Here is a 24,881-nt window from a genome sequence, read left to right on the forward strand (position 1 = left end):
GCCGTCTTCCTGCGCCGCTTACCAAATTGTCAATTCTTTATCAATACGCCCAGTTCAACCACTTAAACCGAATGCAAATCCAATTCCCAGTGCAGCGGAAAAGGCGGACAGGTGGTAAACTCAACGGATTACGCCATTTCACGCTGGTTTCTCAGAATGGTAGAATATTTGTGATGGCTTAGGGATTTGAAGTAAGTTGTGCTGTTTTCCAAATTTTAAGTTTGTTTGAAATGATACACTATACTTTAGTCATTTTAAGTTTAAGCTAAGTTTTTTTTGGCCAATTATTACGTTCACTTAAAAAAGCATAAAATCTATGATTGTTTTTGAATTTTTATAGCGTTACTTTAAAGTTTTTAAAGCAATTTTGAGCATCTCTTTAGTATAATTTTTACTAAATATTTGAAGATTTAAACTCCTTCAAAAAAAATGAAATTCGAATAAATACCCTTAATCAAACCAAAGTAAAATAAGAAACATAGTAAAGTCGGTTTTCATCAAGAGGAAATGAACATAGGCGAGTTATCAATAACAAGTATTTACTTTAATCGTAAGGGCACAATAATAAACTTAACTACCAGCTGGGCTTAGAAGTTAAATGTCAGCGGATGCACGGCGAAGTAGCCCTTGCTCTTGGCCACTTGTTTGGAGAGTCGCACCAGGGTGTTGTCGTTATTCACGAAATGGCCGCCATAGATCTCCGTGCAAAGGGTGCGGACGCGATCCCTGCCCTCCGAGCAAATCGCTGTCGCCGTGAGCAGCTCATGATCCGCCAGCGGTAGTCCAATGCAGTAGGATCGGGAGGCCCTCGCCACACTGGCCCACATCGCATAGATAAGGGTGCCCACCTCCGCCAGGCGCTGCATTTCACTTTGCCGCTCCACCACCGCGTTGCCGTGCTTGGTGAACATCAGCTCCACAGCCATTTGGAGACGCGCCACCGACTGCTCAATGCACTGGGACGCCGCCTCTAGGGATGGATGCACGTGCTCCGATAGCTGCATCTTGGTCTTGGGATTGTCGATGCTGTTGGTGTCCAGGAACTTGGCAAAAATGTGGCCAGGATTGAAGAGGGGATTTCTGGACTTGCGCACGCCCGTATTCATGGCTTGCTGAAAATGTCGAGTTATTAAGTTCCATTACACAAAATTTCGAATGCAAAAGAACATTACCCCCGCATGCTGCAATCCGGTCAAGGCAATGAACATGCCCAAGGTGTCCAGGGATTCACCTTGCGTGCACAGCTGCGCTGCATCACGTAGTGCCAGCTCTGTGGCCTCGCCAACAAGCAGACTCTTGGGTCCCACGAGTCCCAGGTTCTGGGTGGCAATGGCGTACAGCTGTCGCAGGGTGTAGTACTTTGTTATGGCACTCTCCAGTGTCACATCCTGGGCACGGAACTCATCCAGCAAGCCGGCGCTCAAGTAGAGCATGCTCTCCATCGCATAGACGGAGCACATTGCTCTCGACATGTGGATGCGCGGAAGCTCAAGGTCCCTATATTTTTGAATGAATAAGTTCTTAAATAAATTCAAACTATGAAATTCATAGTAGTGTAGTACTTACTGAAGTTGGACTCCACACTGAGTGGTGCTCACAGTGTACTGGGCCAATTCGTTTAGCAGTTTCTTGGCCAACGACACGCCCACCAGGCTGCCCCTCAAGCGGGAGGATCGCACCAGCTGCTCCGAGTACCGGTTGCCATCGTGGGGTAAGCCCACCACCTGATCCTCTCCCAATTTTACGTGATCGAAGTGCACACGCCGTATTTCCGCCTTCCGGGTACCGAATGTGGCGTGCTTTTCGCCCAGGCGCACACCTTCCTGCTGGGAATCAACCAGAAAGATGGTGGTGCCGCGTCCCAAAACACCCGGCACACTCGGCTGTTGGGTTTGGGCCAGCACCAGGAAAAGCTGCCGCTCGCCGGGTGTGCAGATCACAAATGATTTTTCGCCATTAAGGTGCCACTTTCCGGTTTCTGGCACCAACTCTGCTTGGGTGCTAAAGTAGTCCTCCTCGGGTGGTGAGATCTCATATATAGCCTCGGTGCCAATCAGTTTGCCAGTAGCCAAGTCCTGGAGATACCTCTGCTGTTGCAGCGGAGTTCCCACCTCCTTCAGAAGATCGACGACCACGCGATGCGTTTGTAGGCTCAGGGTTACATTGATATCCGTTGAATCCGGCTCACTGGCCATTAGACTGGCACTCCAGCCAAAGCCTTTGCCATCGAAGTCTGTGGACACATTCAGTCCATAGAGTCCCAGCTGGCGGAGAGTCTCCGGGGTGGTCTCCTCCGTTTCCCTTGGCTCCCCAAAGTAGTTCTTCAGCGGCAGCAGGGAATTCTCCAGCTGGGCCATCTCATCCCGTGGTATCACCTCCGGATAGGCCAACAGCTCCTTGTCCACCACACCGATGAAGAAGTTCTTGGCCAGTGGCTCCCTGGTTGGCAGTTTTTGCTGCTGCTCCGGCGACTCCTCCACGGATTCCGATCTTCCACCCTCGGTGGTCGCCGCATCCTGGTGCTGGGAGTCCAGGCTGCTGGAGGTGGCCTTGGTGCTCCTTCCCCGAGTCAGAAGTTTTCCATTCCGGCTGTATGTCAAGAGCCGCGAGGCGCCGGAAAACAAATTGGGCCGCATATTTACCAGAAAATTAGGTAAGCCCGATAGGTTCGCACAAATATATCGATAGCTATGGCAAGTGGGACCAGATTAATTACGCCTCAAGTTCGCAGCGGTACTTTTGTAAAATACCCTAAAGCGTTGCTCAGCTGATCAAAGTGCTATAAAAACTTGAAGAATGTAACGGTCATTTTTTGATTTTAAAATTCATCAATTGATTCTACAAAATTGAATAAATTTAATTAAAAGTAAGGTTTTTAAAACTGATAAGCTTCTCCTCAGTTCAGAGATTAAAAAATAAATTTACTTAATATGGGACACAAAAACTAGCACTTTTTTTAATGATATTAAATAGTTACATTTTGCAGTCACTGAATTTGATTGCCTTACCCAAAAAAAAAAACACATTCCCTTTATTGAATCATTGTATTGTATATTGGTGTTATTGTTACACATATAATTGCTATTGACAGCGCACATTAAGCTCTCTACTTAAAACAAATTGAACAAAGTAAATTGTATGATTCTCAGTCGATGGTTTTAATGCATATCCCCATCGACTATTTCTTTATTGTTTCGCTTTTTTGTTTTTTTTTTGTTTTTTCGAGTTTATCTCATTTTTATATGTAATTTTTCATTTGTTTTTCATACCACCTAGATTGAAAATTTGTTAATAGCTGTGTAGTACGTTGTTATACAATAGTTATAGTCAGGTATCAATTGGAAAATAAGAATTTGGTTAGAATTCAACACATCTAGATCCGTATAGTAGTCATATTATTGAAGTACAGATGCGCTTGAAGTCGACGATTGCATGGCGTGCAAAAAACTCCAAGCACTTATTGCGTATGGAAAACAAAATTGGTTAACTAATCCGTAGTTTGTAAACCGAAAACAAAAGGAAAAATGACAAAATTGTATTTAACTAAAAACTCTATTAGAAATACCCCCACATGCAGCTCATATCGTATCACAGGCACGCTTAATAGACACTCTCAGAACGGAAATACGAAATTAAAATCGAAACTAGCGGGTTAATTCATTTGAAACTTGCACTCAACGAAATCGTTTGCATTCTTTAATTTCTGTGGTTAAAACACACTACACACTAACAACAACGATCGATATGAGCGCACATATCTGATCTGATCTGAACTGATCTCCTAATTCCCAAAACTATTCCCTACTGCAAATCGCTGACCCCCCTTCGCAAATTGCCTTTAAAATTGCTGACGCTACACGACGATTATGGTACATAAATATATATTCAAATATATATTGTATGTGGTATCTGCATGCATGCCCTCTATATACGTATTTAACTCCCTTGCGATTTCACACTCACACATTGCATAGTTTTTAGTATTGCTAGTTGCTCCGCTTCACCCTCGTGTATTGTGGACCCCAAAAGATAGAGTTTAAAATAGAGATACAATTGCAGTTACACAGATACGGATGCAGATAATTTTGCTTCGCTCGTCTGGCTGACTGACCGATTCGATTGCTTTCATATTCAACATTTTTACTTTCGCAATGTTTTCGCGCAAATTTTCCAATTGTTCAAATTCATCAATTCAAACTCAAACTAAACGAACAAAACCTCGCACGAGGTAAAATACCAAAAATATTAAAGGAAACTAAGCTTAGGGATAAATTAAACGATAACTAGTAAAGCAATTGGTTGGTTGTCACACACACACACACAGGAGTTTGTTTCGCCACCTGCCCTCCGTATCTTCCTGGCTCTCCCGTTTCTGCTCCATCTTCTCCTACAATTGGTATCTGGGCCACTGCCACAGGTCCCTTGCCTCCCGCTGCTGCCACTTGTTCTGGAGCTGCTTGCACAGGCGGCGTAGCAGCTCAAAGGTGCCGCCCAGGGCTTGCAGTAGCTACTAAATCCTGCCGGCGCTCTCCTGTCGCGCACTGTAGCGCGGCTCAGCTGGCATCATTGTGTCCGTGACCAGCTCATTGGGTGCCTCCAAAACGCCCTTCGCGTGTGCGGCCGCCGTATCGCAATCAGTGCGGCGTGAGATCAGCAGTCGGATGTCCGTATGCAGGCACAATCGTCCGGAGCGCGATGTCTGGAACCTGGATGGATTGCAAACGATGTGTTAGTTGATCTATGTGATTGGAGGTGTCTCTTTACCTGAGGTGTATGGAGTAGCGCAGCCGCTTCATTTGCTCGGCGCTGATGAAGTGTCCCAGCTTGCTGGTGGTGCTAGTGACTGTGGGACTCCGTGGCATTTTGTGCCCCTCATCCTGCTCCTGGCTGAGCTCCTCGGCCAGAATGCGCTGCCGAATGAAGGTGCGGTGCAGCGGTGGCATGTCCCGCATGTCGTAGGGTATCACAAACATCCGTACCACCGTGCCCATGGGATTTAGTAGCGTGGCCTGAACCGTGCCCGACCTGGGAACCGAATATCCCTTGCGCGGCAGACGAATCTCGCACTGCAAAAAAGAGATTTTCCACATTCCTTAATTCCATTTTTCTGAAAAACTAAAACGCTATTGTAAGAACTTACCAAATAGGGCGTGCTGAGCGTCTCGCCATGCAGTTCGTAGAAGTAAGAGACGGCTGGGATGGTCAGCTGGGTGGGACAGAATCCGCCGGAGGCTCCCAGCTGCAGCTTAAAGCCCATCACCTCGATCTTGGGCATGAGCCTTCTCTGTAGCAGAGATTCCTCCAGATTACCCAGCAGAGGACGTCCTGCAAAATGAGCCGCCATTCTGGCGCGACATTTCAACGGAGATCCACCGGCTGGACTGCATAGGCCGGATTCGAGATCCTCATCGGACAACTGCTCATCGGATCCAAGGGAACTTCGATCGCTACGATCGCTCAAATGGCGGGAGCGCCGCTTGTGGGCGGCCAACGCTTGTTTGGAGAATCTAGGCGACACGGACAGAGAAGCTGCATGTGGCAATGTGGGAGCAGAGAAGGATTTCTGCACTGGCGGCGTAACGCTGACATCCGGAGCTAGCAACTGCGAATGGGCATGACTCAAGGCAGCTGGATCAAAACTGAAGGCGGGACAGCCGATGGCGATGGGCGCCGAACTGCAGAAGATCGTTGTAAGGTTCACCTTGGGCAGTACCTTTCGCATCTGTGGCGATGTAATAGGTGGCGGAGTCTCACTCTCCAACAAATTAGAACCACAATTCAACCTGAGTTGAGCTGGCTTCGGTGAGGATTTGCCCAGCTGTTGCTGCTGCAACGGCACCATCGCATCCGGTTGATGCTTGGCTGGCACTTGGCTCAGCGGCGTCTTGAACTGCACCACTATGTGGTCGGCTACACCCGGCGGTGGAGTCTTGCAGCGCTCTACAGGATTAAGGGAGCAGCGTTCGATGTTGGGCGTCAGCTTGGTGGAGAGAATCTGTGTACATAGAGCTTCATTAGTTAAACATATTCCTCGGATTAGTCGCAAGAACTCACCTGAACATCATGTGGCTTCTCCGCCTCCTTATGCATGCTGGCAAAGCCATTGCTCGCCTGCTTCCCATTGGTGGGTTGGTGGACCTTGCCATTTGCAAAGTTGTGCTGGGTCTTCTGGCGCTTGCAAACTTGGCAGCCACTGGCGGCGGGTGTGGCCTTCAGAATATTGTTGTTCTGCCCCCCATTGAGATCGGCGTTACGACAGGAGGTTCCTAGTGGAGCATCGTGATTCGAAGCCCCTGGATGGGGCTTCCGATTTCGGTTCTTTGGCGTGCGTTGGATGGCCTGAAGTAAGAGCTCCGCGTTGTTGCGGGGTGTGCCCACAATGAGATCAGCGCTACTTAGGCTGCAAGTGGAGGTCTCCTCCATTTCGGATGCTGTGGTGTCGCTATCATCTCCATCATCTGACACTCCATTTGTCGATATATTAGCTGATCCATTTGCTGCTCCGTTAGACCCACCACCATGTGCTCCACCCGTACAGCTGAGACAGAGGAGAGTCTTCTCACTGCCACATTGCTGACAACTACTTAAAGAAGTTTGCGTGCCCGTGGAGATCATGGCGATGCGCCTTGGTTGCTGCAATGTCAAGGCTAGGGATTGCGTTTCTGACGGCGTCTGGGACGGCGTCTGTGACTCCTCGCCCTCTTCCATCGGTTCCTCCGATTGTTGTCGATTACTTTCCCGCTCGGGTGTTGCTTTTCTCTCCCTCTTCTTGTCCCTTCGCTGCATTCGCTTGCGATACTTCTGCAGCTGCCTCTCCCGATGGCTGAAACTCGAGTCCCCATCGAGTTCGTCCAATACCTGTCCCATTCCTGGTTTTACATTATCACAGTTGGAGCCGCCAGCCGTTGTCGTTGTCGTTGGGGTGAGAGCACTAGTCCTGGCACCCAGGCCAGTCGGCGTGGCAGCATGAAGTCCACCGCCTCCAGTGGGCGTACTAGCCGGATCTCCTCCGCACGGCCTCAAACTCCGTGGAGCTGGACTAGGAGGCAATGGCTCCACATGCGGCAGGCCACCATTAATCCTTGGCAAACTGCGCACGCTTACAGAGATGCTGTAGCTCTCCGAAACATTGACGTTGGGAAAATTGTGCACATTGGCCTTGGCACTGAAGCCATCCTCCTGATGCAGCCCACTATTGGTGCTGCTATTGGTGTTGTGCTGCTTGATCCTGTAGAAGATGTTAAGACGTGGTCTCTTCTGGCCACCGCATGTTGTGTAGCTGGTCGCCAAATCTCCAGCATTGTTGCCGCAGTTGGAAAAGATAACGCGGCCACTGTCGTACACCGATGGATCACACTTGCGGAGCAGATCACACCAGGCCACTATCTGGGAGAAGTACAACTGACTCCGAATGGCGCTGCACAGCGAAGTCAACGTCATCGTGGGTGGTGGAACTCTTTAAACGGAAGGAGATGATGTTAGACATTTAAAGTTAAATGTATATCTCTAAGTCTTACTTCTCCTTGCCGCTTATGATCCACTGCTCCAGCAGGAGCTTTTGGCTCACGGGACCCAGGTAAACCTCGATGCAAACGGGCTCGCGTCTGGCCAGGATGGCCTCCATTTTCATGCAATACGCCCGCCAACGGTTGCACTGCAAATGAATTCAAGATTTAAATAGGCACAAGGAAGTAAGTGATTAATTTTTTTGGACTTACGGTCATATTCACGTAGGACATATCACAGATGTGCTCCTCAGCCTCGGATGGCATCTCGCCCTTGGCCAGACCCATCTTCCTGAGGAACTGATCACAGTGCGGCCCGTGTTTGGGCCGCGATGCGGAGCTACTTGCTCCGCTGCTGGCAGTGGCAGTTGCCGTTGTTGTTGGTGTTGGTGTGTTGCTAGTGCTTGCTGCTGCTCCTCCTAATCCTCCTAATCCTCCCACTCCTCGGCCACCAGCTCCCCCCAAACTCGACCAGTGAAAGGCAAGATTCAGAGGTCTAGACTCAAGTGGTGGCGGTGCCAAGGCAGGTCCACCTCGTAAGCAGGTGGTGGCCAGCGATTGCAGCGAGTGGAGAATGTTGTCCGATGAATTGGAGCCCGGTGAACTGGCGGCACTGGAATTGTTGGTTCCACCACCGGCGCTGCTAACCAGACCCGTTGTTGCACCAGCTCGATTGAGCATGACACGTCGTACAATTTCATAGTCGCCATGATCTTTGTTGAGATCATTGATGGCCAGGGAAACCAACTCCGGTTCAGCGCTCATCGTTTGGGCAGCCGGCGATATCTGACGCAGCTGGCAGAGCTTCTGTGTCCAGCGCTGGTGGGTTAGGGAACTACTGCTGGGCGACCCGGTCGAACCACTTCCAAAGCCGGCTCTATTTTCCGATCCTCCCATGGTACCATAGGGATTCGTTGTGATGTTGATGGCCGCCCTGGAGGTGGAGGGTCGTGGCGAGAGGCGTCCGCCCCCAGATCCAGCTGCTGATCCTGCTCCAACTATTCCCACCGTCTGCTGCTGGTACTCATCGTCTGCAATGGGTCTGCCCTCGAGTATCAGCGATGCCAGGCCGAGCACAACGGAACTGTAGTTGTTCTGAGCTCCTGTTCCTGCCGACCCACTTGCAGAGACCCCCCCTACCATTCCCAAGCCGGACAGCATCCCACCAGCCGCCGCAGTAGCCGAGCCCAAGGAGGCAGATGCTCCATTCTGGCCCAAACCCGCTGGTGGCGGCGAGTTGGTGACGCTTGTCGGTATCATGTTCGGTCGGTCGCTCGGTTGGTTGCCCGTCCGCAGGATCTGATGCTATTTCCGGTTCCGGATCCGATTCCGCTAGCTATTGCTGCTGCTGCTGCTTCTTGCACCAGAAGTACACTGAAAAAGTAAACAGTACATGTTTAAAAAGTCTAGTGGCAGATAAACTAATGTAACAAAGACGTATAGTTTCACGTAGAAAATGATTGCCTAACTTTATGTTTAAAATGTCATACGTTCTAGGACATACAATATAATCTATTTTTAGTTAAACATTAGATACCTACATACACTTTACTGACTTTTAGAGACTTTAAATTACGCAATTTGTAGCTTAAACTAGGATTGAACTAGGTTGGACTAAACTAGGTTGGATAAAACTAGGTTGGCAGACTCATGGTAATGTACCCTTGACTTCCTTGCGAAATCCGCAAGGCTGTTCTATAAATAAGCCCAGCAACAGATGCAGCTGGCAGACTCCCGCCCACCGCCCACCCACTGCAAGTGGCGAAGGTCGAATGGCGAAAGCAGCACCCTCAACTTGAATCCAATCCCCAAGGTCCGTGTACTATGTACTGGGCATTATGTACTCCTGACATGGTTTACTTTGGTTTATCCTTCCGGTGCGGAAGCAACAAAAGACCAGCACAATTCTCTTGGCCAATTGTTTAACTGCGACTGCCCCACTGACACGGCCCCATTTTGGCCTGAAATCATCATGTGCACCGCACTAAACCTAACACTCATATGCACATGCACATGCACATGCACACTGGTAAGCGAGAAAAAACGAGCAGAGTTGGAAACCAGGTCGTTACTTAACCGGAGACCCAGTTAGGAGCAACATGTCAGCCGTTTGGCAATGCACAATGCATCAAACACCCCCACCACCCCCCTCTTTCGGCCCCACGAAAGTCGCACGGCTCGACAGCTTAGCAACAACATGTTGCTAGCGTGTGACGTCATTGAGCCAGGCTTCGCAACAGCAGCGCACTGGTGTGGGTGTGTATCTGTGTGAGAATTTGAAGGTCGTTCTGTGGCACATTCTACATGGATGCTCTACAAGATGAGTTGCTTAAAGGTGTGTGTATGTCACTTATTTATATTTTAAATAAATGAATAAAATTGTTGTGTTTTATTTGAAACTTAAAGACATTAGATTTGATGTGTTTAATTTGGAGAATCATAATCAAAATGTAAATGGAAGAATTTTAATGCGGGAAATGAAGCAACTCAAATCGCCTCAAAACTTTATAGAATGATTAAATTCTGCAGAAAATATTTGTTTGCTTATTGTTGATAAATATTTTTATATGTACATATATATTATAATATTTATCCAGATAATTATGGTGGAGAGAGTAAAAACTCTGTTTGCTACACAAAATCATCTTGCGTTTCGCAATTCTATTTATGCATTTCTTGTTATTTATTATTTCTCTAAAACTTTGCTTGGCAACAGCAGAACCGCGAATCGCGAATCGCGAATCGAAATACAAAACCAACTTAAGAGGCAAACATGCAAGTGGTGCACATGTATGGCGATTATCGCGTGCAACATGTTGCCAGCTGAAAAGAGAGAGAGAGAGAGAGAGCGCGCTCTCTTGGGTAAACATGTTTGTCTTTACTTTTGCTTTTTGTTTTTGCGTTTCTTCTTGACCTGCATACACAATACATAAGTAGCGCGCGAGACAGACACGGATACATAAGGGGAAAAAAAAGAGAGCAAGAGAGCGCAAGCTTTTGCCTCTCTCTCTGTGTTTGTATTAGAAAACATCTGATTTTTGTATTGCTTTGCAATGTTTGCTGTGCCCGTGTGTGTGTGAGTGTTGAGTTTTGTTTATGGCACATTCGCGTTTATATAGATACATGTATACTATATAAAATACTCTTGGCCCACAATAGACGACCCATACAGACGCGATAACCCGTATGGAAATGGGGACAGGCGAACGGTACGCCAGAGTTTAATAATATTTCGATTACATTATTGCCAAATTCATTTCTGTTCCCCTCCCTTTCAGCTGACCATTATCATTTACATCTCGCTGGCGGAAAACGGCGCAAAACTCGCTTGCCACCCGAAAATGGAAATTATACTCGATGACGCAGTTGGAAGAAAAACGCGCGATGTTCGAGGAAATGTCGGAAAATGACAAAAGTGGAAAATCGCACGGGACACGTAGGGAAATACTTACAAATTAAAATATCAGATTGTCATTGTTTATTAATATGACAAATTTGTATTATTTTATAAAAACATCAAATTTTTGTTTTAAATGTATAATATTTTTCTCAAATATGCCATGTAAAATAGTTTTAAATTTAAATTTAAATTTGTGTTAATTATTTTAGATAAATAAAACGAAAATACTACATTATAGTGCAAATCGATTTGTAAGTATCTCGACTGTAAAAGCAAAATATTTTAGTTGGCAAATGTGAAAAACCCTAATTGAGGCAATTTTCAGTAGATAGTAGCCTTGTAACTAATTGCTGTAGGAAATCTTTAATGCCTGCTTAAATAATTGCACATTGAGCAAAGCGGAGATGTAAAAGCAGCAGCAATTAAGTTGATCGAAAAAGGTTTGTCATATGCTATAGTCTTTCCACCTCCTCCCCCTCCACTGGCACACTCTGTTGATAATTGTCACCACTTCTTCTTGGCAAAGCGATCGAGAGCAGGCCGAGAAGGGGGTGGGGTGAGGGGCGGAAAAGCTGGTGGGGCAGGGGGCGCATTGTTGGACTAATTTCATTTAGCTCGGCCAACGTCCTTGGCATGCTTTTTGATTTTGCAACGCGCGCTGCACTTGTGTTCGTACGTAGATTGTCTTGCTTGAATTATTTATTTATTGCACATTTTTGTTTCGTTTGATTTTTTCCCATTAATTGTTGCGTGTATTTCCCTTTTTTTTGACGCACAGTACACAAAATTTGATTGCCAAGCGGAAAATGCAGGCGAGGCGAATGGCAGAAGGAAAACGAATGCGGGAACGGGAAGTAACAAGCGCAACTTAACTTTTTATACCCTACTTTGGTTAAAATAAGAGAGAAAATGCATTAACCTGTGCCAGAAATATTACTCCAATATTTATATAGGTACCAAATTATAATAAAGTTGTATGTAATTAATTACAATCCTGCAACTACACCTTCTAACAGAAATCTGTCCTATTTAAATGTAGATCAAGAGACAAACAAACTGAAAGATACACTATCTGAAGGGTATACAAATCGAACGGATAACAAATTTTGAAGGCGCGCCAAGCGGAGTGAAAGGCTGGTAACGAAACCCGCCGCCAGGGGGCGCTGCACAACACAATAACCAGTTCAAAGCAGATAGGAAAACGAAAAACGACCGCGAGTGGAAAATTGTTATGTTGCAACTTTTCAGAAAAACAAGTTCCGTTCGCCTTTCGTTTGTTTTTGAGGTTTCCATTTCGGCGTCCCCTTTTCGGCATTATGAAACAACAAAGAAAAGTTAACACGTGAGTGCAACGAAAGGCACAGACAAAGAAAACGACTTTGTTTATTGCTTTCAACATCAACATCATCTCATATGATTTTGTTTCCCTTTAGTCATCCTGCCGAATGCGTCACCGTAAAAAGTTAATTATACTTGTTTATACTCGTTAGCTGCAGAAGTTCGTTAACTTGGAAATGTGTCATATTAAGCGGAAGTCACAATAAAATTCTTGAGATGCAATGGAGATAAGTAAGAAAAATCTTGAAACCCATGCTTTTTAATACATTTTTCAAGGCCTATTAACGTTACCATTTTAATTTACTTATAAAATCATTGATATCAAAGTAAGTTTAAATAGTATTTTGGGTATTCCTTTAATTCGTTTTGAAAGTTAAAGCCCAATGATGAATCAATGTAAATAGCTGCCTGAATACCATTAATATTTTATTGCATTGTAAGGGATTTGCCCTGTATGTCCGTATGTCTTATTCAATTTTCATTTCCCAGGAAGACTTCAAGACAATCGCTTTTCCAAACACTGATTGACCTCGCTGCCGACCTTACAAAAGCCCATTTTCTGTATGTGTGTGTGTGTGTGTGCGTGTTTGAACACTCATGTGGTGGTGACCCTCCCAATCATAAGCCTTCACAGCTGAGCGAGCTTTAGTTTTTCTTTTTTGTGTGTTTCTAGGGGGCCGCACCTTTGATGGGTTACATGTAGCCCACCCCATTTATCACCCATCCTCTTTATCTATCTCTATTTTTTCTCTCCTACGAACGGCACAAAGAGCACTTTGTTGGGGGAAAAGGCTTATCAGCATGATCATCCAATATAGAGAGTTGCATGATATAGCGTTGAAACTTCAAAAAGTAGCTTCAACTTTTATATTTAAACTTATTTACCCAAAGGTTCCGTCAAATTAGGTTTAAATCTAGTAAAATATCTTAAGTTATTTTTAGTTTATAACCCAGAAAGCTTTAACAACTAACTTTTTAACACTATCCTATACTTGTTATCATATCAAAAAAGAAGTCAAGGTTTTTTTTTATAAATCCCCCTTCACTTACCTTTCAAAACTTTGTTAAAATTCCATTATTTTTTTGCTTTTTTTTGCTGAAACGAAAAGATATAAGAAATAAGATTAGAAAAGGAAATACCATTGCAGTAAACTAAGTGGTAAATGAACAGGAAATGTAACATTGAAAAAACTTAATAATTACAGAGAGTGAGACACCCTGATTCTCTTACACAACAAATAAAGTTGAGGTATTTTCACTCTCCCGCTCTCCACCCTTCTCTCGATTCGCGCTCTCTCCCCCACCCACATTGCCCTGCTGATGCTCACATGTGCGCAGTAAATAAAAATAAAAACACAGCCGCAAAATCAAAGTGGGCAAAAACAACGAGGCAAAAACAAAGCAAAAATGTAAACAAACGCAGTCCAGTTATGGTGCTCTTCTTCCTCCACGTGTGTGTGTAATGCGAGAGCACGTGAGCTCGTCTCGCTCGCACCCATGGGGAGTTGAGGCCAGCCGCTGGAGTGGGCGAAAGAGAGGAAGAGGACTGGATGGAGAGTGAGACGGAGCCAGCCAGAACAGGACGAGCACGTTTTTATTTTTAGCCAAAATATTTCTTGCAAATCGAGAGCAAAAAATATAAAGAACACACGCACTTATTCTCTCGAAAAGCAAATGACCGCAAGACGTGTTAATGCCTTCCTTTAACCCCCATCCGCACGATCTTCCCTCTCCCTTGCTCGTCACCTTATTCACTTGATACTTTTCCAACTCCAATTCTTTTTCCTGCCTCTCTTTCTGACGCCCCCTAACCCACTGTTTGCCTTTCCCCCTTATTCATTTACATTTCAACTGCGCACGTATAAAATTACTATGACAAAAGTATGCATGTGTGTGTGTGTGAGGGTCCGAGTTCGTTACATTTCATTTATGTACTTTTTTTTCCCCTATCTGAATTGATATAAATTGGTCGAGTGTACGTGTAAAAACCGCAGCAAAACTTTAACCAAAGTTCAATTTCATAAGAAGAACAGCTGGTGCTGACCTGGCTATTTTATTTTTTTTTTTTTTTGGCTCATCTGCCAAAGACGAAAAAAGTAAACACTTTCACTTATATAAAAGGCAGGTTCACAGATAGTGAAAGTTTGTCCTGTTATCGTTCTGTTTAATTCTTTGCATTGCTTTTAAAGTGACCTTTCTTTCTAAAGTGCTCACTCGATAAAGAGAAATAAATTCCGAACATATAACTTATAACATATTAAATATTACGTTTTAAAAAATAATTTATTTGCCCAATTTTCTTATTGTTACTAAAAATGTATGTCATACATAATCATGATCTTTTCCTCCTCCTTATTCTTATAGATGTGATCTAACAACCCGAACACGTGGGTGGTTAAAGTATTGCGCATTTTATTCTTTGAGCTCGTGTAGCTTTCTGTTACATGATTTCATGATCTCTGACTGTAGCCATTTGCTGCCTTTGTTTCCGCACAGCTGATTGAGGCAAACAGGTTACAAAGGGGAGCGACGAGTAAAGAAGTTCAAAAGCAGGGTGGATACATAGTAAGTGCCCCATGCAAAGCAGCAACCAAAGTGTTGACACACAGCAAATGCAACGCCACAATTAGAAAATGTGTGTCAATTATATTAAAAAAAAAAAAACTCGAGTAGTTTTCCTGACTTTTTACAGCACACAAAAACCACATTTCAGGGAGTGGAAAGATAGAGATAGCGATAGGGGGGTGGAAAGAGAGGGAGAGGGAAAGGAACGGGGGGGCCGTCAGAGAGCATGATTTGAATTGACTTTTCAGTAAATTATGTGTGCTGCTGTGTGTGTGCTGTTTTGTGTGTGTGTGTGCATGGGTGTGTGTCAAATAACATCGAAGGGGGCGTCACATAGTCTCCCAAAGTGCTTCACCTACACAAATGACCAGCCACAGGCCCCGCTCCCTAAGCTCAACTTGCACCACATTTTTAAGAAGCTTCTCTATTAAGACTTTGAAATTTAGATGTATGCATTTCTTACGCAAGCAATCAAAAATGGGTTGAGGTTACTGAAAATCCAGTTAACAGCAATATGGTAAAACTTTTTTGTAGTTCAAGGCTTTAAGCTGGTAATCAGAATAATATATAATTTTTTTAAAAACCACGAGCTAGTTTTTGTTTTTTACTTTTCTTTAAATTCGTTGCTCTGAAATTGTGGTATACACTAATCATTTTAATTGTCAAGGTCTTCAGAGCTCTAAATCGTGTACCTCTTACATTACAATACAGAATAGTACCTTGTACAGACGCCCCACTGTCGTTGTGAGCGATCTTCAATTATTGCCAACTGTGTGGGTGGCTGACGTGTAGTGGGTGATGGCGGTGGGGGTGGGGATAGGGAAGGGGATGGGGATGGGGGTTGCGGAACCTCGCCAATTGCGCTGCACAAGTGTTAGTGGCGTGTGCTCGGGCATTACGTCACCAACACATGCGCAGCTAACCAGCTGAGTGGCCACAAACACATAGAGATGGGCAAACAACTAACTTGGCAGGCAGCTAACGTTAAAGCCATACAATTATTTTGGTTTTTGTGCACCAACCTTTTCTTTGTAGCTGTTCACACACAGCTTTTCAAAAACTTCCCAATTTTATTTCTGATTTTGTTTGCGGGTGCAATTTGCAAATTGGAATACACACTCAAGTAGATGTTAGAAGTTCATGTTTTAGGTATTAACCGATGCGGATTTGAGTCGCCTTTGATTTTGTTGGATTAATTGGCTTCTAGTCCTGAGGCTGATTAAATGGCACTGGCCACATATTTTTGGGCGTTCGCTTAGCTGCATTTGAATTCTCAACGCTCTTGAACAGCGCGTTATGTGTGTATATTTCTTATACGGTTCGTGTTTCGCAGGTAAACGCGTTTAATATTAGCCAAACAAACTTGTTTGCTTAGATTTTGTGGCTTTTATTTTGTCGTATTTCTTTTCGGAGCGTCTCTGCACTTCACTCACACACGCGCGCACACTGGGAAAAAATATATTGCCTATTGGGTAGAATTATATTTTCTGCAGCTCTCGAGTTTTTTTTCCTCTTTGCTCTTCTGTATTTCTGAATTTCTGTATTTCTGAATTTCTGTACTCTACTCAATGGCTGGTGACGCGTGTGTTCGCTTCGACGTCTCGAAATGAAATGAATGGAAAATTGAGCGGAGGAGCCAAGCGCTGCGAACCGTTCGCTGCTGCTGACGGCAACTTTCTAAAACAGCTGAGCAGCCAGCAGCGCTTTGTTTATGTATATACTATGTACGTGTATATACAGTGTGTGTGTGGCTAGATATTTGTAGATATGTATGTATGTGCACCCCTCGCGGTGGCGGGGATAACTACGTCGTACATTTGGCCAGTAGTTTTTGTGGGTTTATTTGTGCGGCAACATGTTGCTGGCCAGCCCAGTGGCAACATGTTGCTGTTGCGCAGGCCAAAAATGTACACAAAAATCATATGGAGCTCACCAACACCAAGGCGGAACTCGAAAAAAGTAAATAAGCCCATATGATAAGCCCAGTAAATAGGTAAGCCAGAGATCGACAACTGCAAATTACAGTGGAGAGTCGTGTGTGCGAACCTAATCGCATGTTTCGAGATTAAGAATATAAAAATCGTTACATAAAACGTTTTCTTCACATATAACAAAGCATAGATGAAAGAAAATAGAAAGATGGCTATGTTATCGCAATGTTATTTGATTGTTATGAAATGGAATGGCTTGCTTTGGTGAAACCCTTTTTGTATTTTAGTAGGGCAAGAGCAAATGTTGTTGCGATAGCGATTCAATAACAAAAGCCACTCACAAATACACCAAACACAGATACACGCACACACTTACACACATGCGCGTTGTTTAAATAAAAAGAGAAAAAGACAGAGATAGAGAACCCGTTTCCATATGTTCGAGATGCCATGTTGTCGAGTGTTGTTTTGCCTTATGTACGAAAATAGCGTTCGTTCGTATGTATGTATATATAGCGATATATATTTATGTATGTATATGTATATATGCATGCACACAACAACTCGGGTACTTGTTGGCAGATTTCTTGAAGAAGCGAAACAGTCGTGGAGCGCCAAAAAACAACAAAAACGCATGCGCTTTCAGTGTATATAGGTATGAGCGATTACACATACATACATACTTACATATATCCGTACATAGCAGGCCCCAAAAATCGTCAGCGACCCAGACAACAGCAACAACATTCAGAACTTATGTTTGGCCGCTCTCCCTCTCTGTCTCTCTTTCTCTGCGTCTCCCTCTTTCTCCCTTGCTCCGCCTATCTTAGTCTTTCATTTCCTCCGTTCTGCTGCGATGCGAATCTTATCAGCGGAACAACCAGCACGCCCGTACATTCTGAATGCTGCTGCTCTTTTCAACATGCTGATATGATTTGTAGTTGATATTATTTCAAAAGATTTATTTTCTTTTTGGAAAACTTCATAGTATCGATAGATAATATCCCTGCATCCAAGTAACTCGTATAAACAAAAGCCGAAAATCAAACAAATAATAGATTTGTTGAATGATTTGAGGTTATCAATAATTTAAACGTCGAACTGATAGTTAATTACTATTAGAAAAATAACAGACACTTTTATTTTAAGCTCTTTAAGTCTTTAACAAACCCTCTTAGATTGATTTATGTACGAAAGCGATTTCGTTGGCACACAACCGGCATATAAAGTTGGCTGGCAAGTCCAGAGTTTCTCTTAACCGTTGGCCACTGTAGGAGCAGCCGCCACAAACGCTATGTCCACAGATAGTTGTCAGTCGTCCGTCTGCAGAAAAAGCAGCGAAGAAGTGAACTCGAGTAACCCAACTTGCTGGAACCGAAGGATACTCAGATACTCAAACTCAAACTCGAACTCAAATACTCAGATACTGAGATACTCAGAGACACGGATACACGGATTCACGGCGACAACAAAGAAGCAGGCGGCAGGCTGCCAGACAAAGAAATGCCCAAACACCAATGCGAAAGCGAAGACCAGACGAAAAAGTCTGGGCTCTGGGCTTCCCCTCACTCCCCCTTACCCCACTCTACACCACTCCACTCGCCGCCATCCTGGCCAAACAGGAAAACAAGAACTGCTGTTGACCCCCTTCATCCAGACAAAGAAAAAACCCAAGTTACAACGCACTGTTACCGATGGCAGTAATGCATTTTCTTTTGGCGTTGACACAATTCAACAACATCTTTCAACTCAATTTGGTTGTAAATACTTAGTTTTGAATGATTGTGACACTTTTTAATTCATGACAAATCTTGTATTTACTGAAGCAAATGTTTTTCCTTGCATCATCTGAATTCCTCTTTACAATCTTTATCTTTTTCCTGTTATATATCGCTTGTCGAGTGACGTCAAGTCAATAATTAATGGAGAAACCGCGTGGACCGATTAGCAGCTCTATCTATCAATCGTTTTCTGGGTTTTTTTCTCATCTGAGAGCCAGACGACTCCCAATTTTCCCAACCCCTGATAACAAGTTCGAGACAAATATTTACTGTTTTCTTTCCCACCTTCCTTTATCGCGCGCAAGTGGAATTCAATTTTAGGGAACTTCAGTTACAGGTAGTTATGTTTGTATGTACTCCCTCCTTCATTCTTATGGAAAGTCTTGCTCGAAACCAAAAATTTTCCACGCACAAATTATCGCCAGGGGGCGCTTTACATAAATGAGAAGATGAGATCACAAAAGCCCTTGGGCGTAAATGTCTTTTTTTTTTGTGATTTTTTGCAGACCCCTTTTTTGTTTTTTTCTTCTATACATTGGCTTCGAAGCTTGAAAAGTTCCACTGATTGACGGCTGGCTTTCTTCGCTTAATTTTAATTAAGATGGAATGCGAAAAACGTTCAAGTCTGCGAATGAGCATGGTTGGCATAGTTTAAGTTTATTGTTAATTTTTCCACTAATACTTTCAGCGAATTAAAATGTTTTCCAAGCTTGCTTTTTCTTTCCGTCTCTCTCTTTCGAACGCTCTTTAAAAAGGGCTAACTCTATCCCTCTCTCTCTTTCGGTTTTTATATGCGCAGTTGTTTTCCGCACACAGATACAAACACACACTTAGTTGCGTCGATCAGCTGTTTTGATAATAAAACGGTTAAAAACCTTATGAAAGCAGACAGCCCGCAAAAGAGGAAAACAAAACTCGTCTAACAAAATTACAGTATACGCTGCTGTGAACGAACAAAGTTTGATGATAATCTTCATATTCAAAACAAGAGTAGTTGAGAAACATTTCTTTGCTAAATTAATTTGAATCTTCCGTATGCTATAGAACTCAGGCAGTTTATAAAGAATCTCGCAGTTTTTGTTCACCTTCACGAGTGATTACATAAGCGAGACATCACTGTACACTGCGTTGCTTATACTTTGTTTCAATCTTTAAGAAAGACCACATGTGTTGATTTGTTTACCATAACTTATAAATTATAGGGCGTTTTGCCGCCCCAGCAATTGTAAAATTGCAAAGAACGCAGTTGAAAAGTTTCGAGTTTTTAAACCCTTGGAAAAACCTTGGATTGATTGCGAGCAAATATAGACTCAAGGCAGACGAGGCACTAACACAAGAACGGCTGGGGGCAGCTCATGTAACGCGTGTGCATTGTACAGTGGATCCTGCTTAAGAATAACGTGTGTTTGGAAGACTTGTAAAATAATCAAATAAATTCTTTTCTCCTGGAAAGACTTTAGTTTTAAAACTACATATACATAACTATATCGTTTATTTTGTTTAGTAGTTTTGCGTTTCGATGTTTTTCTGCAAATAATTTTCGAGCTATAAAAATGCTATCGAATTTGCGTTTTCCATTATAGCGAACAACCACTGTTCAACCCTTGGCATTGTCTACTTTCCGATATTTTTGCTCTTTGTGTCTGTCGTGTGTTTTCCTTCGTGTTTTCCGGCACACCAACACAGCTGTTCTTGTTATTTGGCCCACACGTGACTGTGATTGACTCGTCAGGTGAGCGACAAGGGGAGAAAAGTGGGGGAAAGGTGTGGGGAATGGGGACAACTGGCGAACGAGGTGACACTGTAATGAGCTTTCCACGGAAAAGCGGAAAGTTTAAGGTTGAGAGCGCAGACAGCTGCGACATCAAAGCCAAGTGTGGCGGCCATTTGGGGAGGTGATTGTGGGAGTGATTGGAAAAACGGGGTGACGCAGGCCCCAACAATACATAGACGGCCAATGACCCAGCGTTTTGGTTATCTGCCTCAGTTGACAGCCAGACATTTGAATGGTGGGGTCCTTGAATAATTGAAGACTATCTCATTAAGTTAGTAATGGTAAATTGCATTGTCGAGATAAGAATACATATGTACATACATACATCTACATAACACCCACTTACTAAACAAATAACATTTATTTCACCACATTTCTAACTTCAAGCATTCAACAAATGGGTAGAATCATTGCTTTTTTATGATTTATCATCGATACCATGACGCAAGTAGGTATAGCATTTATACTTGCCTAAAAGGAATATATGTATATACATAATTCTTAATAAAAATGGATCCTACCCAAGACCAAGATGCTCCACCAACTTTGCCACCAATCCCAAAATCATGCGATGACTACATGATGTTTTTTTCTGTAAAAGCAAAAAGAAGCAAAACGACAACAAAAAAATCTAAACAAAAAGCTTTTGTTGGCAACTTAGAGAACTCATATGGAACATGATTTCGATTTGTTTTTATATTTTTTGTTTGCTTTGATTGAAGCGATAAAGTGGCGAATTGAAAGAAATGCAAATTCCATCAAAGCCATTGCACGAATACCAATCAAAACAATGATTTGTTGTTAGACCCTCCAGACCCTCTACCCCTCCCCCACCATCAACTGTAGCAACCCTCGGATGAACGAGTTATTCTAAACACAAAGTAAATCAACAAATTCGGAAGAGGGAGGTGCATTTTCCAGACGAGACGTACACATATCCCCACATACCCTCCCCCTGAAAACCTCTCGATTTCTACCTCCCAAACCAATCAGCTGTTGAAAATTTTGGTGGGTTCGTTGGCTTAACATCTCTCTCTGTTGTTTTCCCCCGAGAGAGAGAGAGAGAGAGAGAGGGAAAGACGAGTGCCCCCAAAAATGTTGTTACTTTTAATTTTTCCTGTTTTTTTTTGCTGGCTGGCACACGTTGTTTTTGCTATTCTTGTTGTTGTTCCAAAGTCATTCAACCCAACAAACAAAATAACGTAAAATAAAACGCAAAAGCGGGGAAGGAGCGGTAGCAACAACAAAAACAACGGAACGGGAACGGAACAAGTCAACGGCTGAAAAGTTGGGGTCACTGAGCGTTAGCCACTCTCTCTCTCTCTCCCTCTCTGCCGCTCTCATCGCACTTCCTCCCACTCTCATCCCGCCCCCCCATCAAGATTCTCTGTGAGCGAATTTCGAGAACACCTATAATGCGTAGTAGAGAGTCCGGCAAAGAAATCACGCGGATGGCAGCGTTCTAAGATCCAGGAACAGGTTCCATAAGTCCCAAACAAAGTCGATTTCTGTTTTATGAAATCCCAAGTTTATCCTTGAGATACTTATGGGTTCTTGAACCCCTGCTTATAAACGTTAGCTCAAATACAAATGATTTCATATATAATATATGTAGTTTTTTGAATAATTGTTTTATTTTTTATTTATGTATATCATAATTGTGTTAAATGATAAGGTGCGACTTTAAAAGTGTGTTGTGGTGCACAATTTATATGGCTCCCAATAAACAGAACCAGGATATGTTCATTGAAACTCATTTAAAGAAGCGGGCAATTCAACAAAGGGCAGTTAAGTGAGGCAACGTTCTGTCGTTATCAGCCCAAGACCTAATGTGATATACGACCCTGAATCGTAATGCAATAACCCCAGGGAACTGGGAACTGAGATAGACCTTATCAGGAGTTCCAGTTTCGAATTTCGGAACGGGTTATCTCATAACCACATACCATAAATATACACGTTTAACTACTCATAAATGAAACATCGAATGGACTTACCAAACAGTAAGGCAAACAACGAATTTGGGTTTCGGTGACTGCGAGATAAGCCTGCGGTTTTTCTACGGTTTACTTCTCCTTATCGGCGAAAGTTCACACTGAGAATTGCGCGGCGGCGGAGTGCAGGGTATACTACAACACCACACTTATGGCTTCCATTAACAGCGTGGAAAACCATAAAAACGACCAGACACGCAGGGGTTTTACTGTGTCCTTCCCTTGGGTGAGTGAGTATATTTGCTGACATATTTAATGGGAAAAGACCCGACCTTCTTCGACTGAGAATGGTGAAATAGAGGCTCGTAATCAGGGTTAAAAATAATACGGTTTCATTATTCAGATCGATTCATTCCATGATTCATTCGGCATTATCCATATGCGGGTGTTAATTAAATCTATCCTATTCAAATGTTATTCAAGTATGTTTCATGTGAGTAATTAATTCGTAAATGATTATCAATTATAATGTTATTTAATTAAGTGGATAACGAATACAAAATGTTCATGGTAAAAATATCTCTTTAAAAAAGGATACAATATGGAATTACATCGTATGTAATGTAATACTCCTACATAGAATGCATCTTCGATTGTTTGCTTTTGTTTTCTGAGTTTAATTTTAATATATAATTGCCTTAGATAATGTATTAACTTCTCAATAAGCTTTAATGTTATTAGACTGACAGGTACCCATTCCCCACCTTCTTTTCACGTAGCCTTTGATTCGCACGATTAAAATGGCCGCCAACGAATGGGGGGAAATGACAGGGCGCCGACAACCGTTAGTCCGCTTAGAGAGCAACATCTTTAACCTGCCTGCCAAGATTTTGCGGATGCAATGCGCACTTGGCAGCAAAATCGCAGCAGCTAATTGCTTATGTAAGCAGTCCGCCTTTGGCAATCATTTAAACAAATCAATGCAAATATTAAATCAATATGGATGTGGAAGAAAACTCAAACTGTCAACCGTTTTTAATGTGATTTCCTTTGTTGTCGGTTTCTTCTGCGCATAAAAGGAATAGGAAACAAAGCGACGTGAAACGCAACGAATTCAAGGATACAGCAAAGTCGGCGCTAACCGTTTCTTTGTTTGCGCTCTCTTTCTCATTCGCTCACACACACACACACATGACACAGCTGATTAAGAGAAGGCAAGGGTGGGGGAAAGTAGGGGAAGTAAAAGACAGCAAATAAGTATTGAACCAGAGGCAGTGAAATGTGAATTGAAATCACTTACTTTGGCCATAAACTTAATCAACAAAGTATGCACACATGGAGAAACATTAATACACTCAGAACAAATATGGGAAAGGTCAATGTAATGTATATTTGATAAACGTAATAACAACCTGAGGCGAAAGCTTCAAAAAGTTGGTTTTAATTGCTTACTGCAAAACATCATATCTAATGGGTTTTTGGTTTAGTTATGCCCACCATTCTAATTGTACGTAAATCTTGATTTTTGTTTTGTGTATGCTTTGTTGTTTCCTGCTTTGTTTTCAGTTAAGAGCTTCGTTTAAAAGGCAATCTTCGCAGCTGAAGAATTCATATAAATTATAATATTTACTTTAGATGTACATACATGACAATTTGCGAACTTTATTTTAGACCCCAAATACGTAAAAGTGAGAAGAGAAGAACGCAATAAAATGGCCGACATACCTTCTTTCGCTTTGCAGCAGAAGATCCGTGGAAAGGCACAATTTTCGCGCAGTGCAGCCTGCTTTTGTGGCTTTGCTAATTTGTTGCCTCAATTAGATTTTTTGACATTATTGCAGTTTTTATTAATTGCTTCTAGCTGCAAATATTATTGATTTCACTTGCTTGGAGCACACACTACACACACAAAAACACTTGCAGGCAATCAGCGTTCACACACACGCACTCAGCTGTGTTGCTGCTGCTTCTTCTTTTTCCTGGACTTTGCGTCTATATCATTGATTTATTTTCGATTTTTGCAAGCCTGCATTTCGTGGCACTTGATTTACTTATATATTTTTTATATAACCCACGGATTGCCAGCTTTCATTGGCTTTTCACATTTGTATTCGCCACTTATGAACTCTTCTTTGACGGGTAAAACGGTTCTTTTTCGCTATTTTCAACTGCACCCACGTACCGCTCTCTTCGCTTCGCTCTCCTCTCTCTCTACACACCGCTCTTTATCCTTAATTGCTCTTTCTATTTAGCGAAATTGATCGTTCTCAACTTATGCGCCATTGCAGCTCCACAGGCGAAAAAATCGGTGGAAATGCCAACACAGGTGCACTGAGAGTGCCGATAGGCTGGAAAATCCGGAAAACTCACGCCTACACTTTCATTGCTAGCATCGCGTTGCCTTTTCGCTGTCGAGATTCGCATAATTCCTACTTTTTGGTCGCGCACAACACTACCTAAATTATTGTTTATTTTTTTTCCCAACAAAACAACTGTGAGGTGAGACTGTGAGACCAGACCAGCTGTGGGCGGGTCAATGTGACCCTATCGCGGTGTGGTGAAAATCCCAGTGCGCTGTGCTCTTAAGGCTGTATGACACGAAAGCATGTTGAAAAGAAACTTTTTCAAAATTTGTTTATTCAGCAGAACTAAA

General features: G+C 43.2%; 2 protein-coding genes and 1 long non-coding RNA gene across 4 annotated transcripts; 1 reads left to right on the forward strand and 2 right to left on the reverse strand.

Annotated features, from left to right (window-relative positions):
* Window positions 1–522: 522 nt before the first annotated feature.
* LOC120445993 (complex I assembly factor ACAD9, mitochondrial) lies at window positions 523–2,833 on the reverse strand. Its single transcript, XM_039626725.2, has 3 exons — window positions 1,567–2,833; window positions 1,173–1,497; window positions 523–1,112 (listed from the first exon to the last, which is right to left on the reverse strand). The coding sequence occupies exons 1-3, from the start codon at window positions 2,634–2,636 to the stop codon at window positions 588–590; spliced, it is 1,920 nt and encodes a 639-aa protein (XP_039482659.1). The 5' UTR covers window positions 2,637–2,833; the 3' UTR covers window positions 523–587.
* A 301-nt stretch (window positions 2,834–3,134) lies between these two features.
* On the reverse strand, window positions 3,135–24,754 carry LOC120447213. 2 transcript variants are annotated; one of them, XM_039628726.2, is made up of 8 exons: window positions 23,954–24,754; window positions 13,294–13,339; window positions 7,719–8,879; window positions 7,518–7,654; window positions 6,055–7,456; window positions 5,141–5,995; window positions 4,765–5,066; window positions 3,135–4,706 (listed from the first exon to the last, which is right to left on the reverse strand). In XM_039628726.2, the coding sequence occupies exons 3-8, from the start codon at window positions 8,763–8,765 to the stop codon at window positions 4,511–4,513; spliced, it is 3,939 nt and encodes a 1,312-aa protein (XP_039484660.1). In that variant the 5' UTR covers window positions 8,766–8,879; window positions 13,294–13,339; window positions 23,954–24,754; the 3' UTR covers window positions 3,135–4,510. The 2 variants fall into 2 exon arrangements, with proteins under 2 accessions (XP_039484660.1, XP_039484661.1); XM_039628727.2 differs by lacking the exon at window positions 23,954–24,754 and adding an exon at window positions 15,831–16,453.
* LOC120447214 lies at window positions 11,953–12,484 on the forward strand. Its single transcript, XR_005615923.1, has 2 exons — window positions 11,953–12,247; window positions 12,339–12,484. It is a non-coding gene; the product is annotated as an uncharacterized LOC120447214 (long non-coding RNA).
* Window positions 24,755–24,881: the final 127 nt, after the last annotated feature.

Source organism: Drosophila santomea, chromosome 2R (assembly GCF_016746245.2).
Source record: "Drosophila santomea strain STO CAGO 1482 chromosome 2R, Prin_Dsan_1.1, whole genome shotgun sequence".
Lineage (NCBI taxonomy): Eukaryota > Metazoa > Arthropoda > Insecta > Diptera > Drosophilidae > Drosophila > Drosophila santomea.

Bases quoted from the DNA above. Each gene is read 5' to 3' on its own strand.
- LOC120445993 (XM_039626725.2), bottom strand. From the start codon at position 2,636: ATGCGGCCCAATTTGTTTTCCGGCGCCTCGCGGCTCTTGACATACAGC. The intron at 1,498-1,566 runs GTAAGTACTACA...TCAAAAATATAG, and splicing joins CAGTGTGGAGTCCAACTTCA to GGACCTTGAGCTTCCGCGCA. The intron at 1,113-1,172 runs GTAATGTTCTTT...CGACATTTTCAG, and splicing joins CCGGATTGCAGCATGCGGGG to CAAGCCATGAATACGGGCGT.
- LOC120447213 (XM_039628726.2), bottom strand. From the start codon at position 8,765: ATGATACCGACAAGCGTCACCAACTCGCCGCCACCAGCGGGTTTGGGC. The intron at 7,655-7,718 runs GTAAGTCCAAAA...ATTCATTTGCAG, and splicing joins TGTCCTACGTGAATATGACC to TGCAACCGTTGGCGGGCGTA. The intron at 5,996-6,054 runs GTGAGTTCTTGC...CTATGTACACAG, and splicing joins AGAAGCCACATGATGTTCAG to ATTCTCTCCACCAAGCTGAC.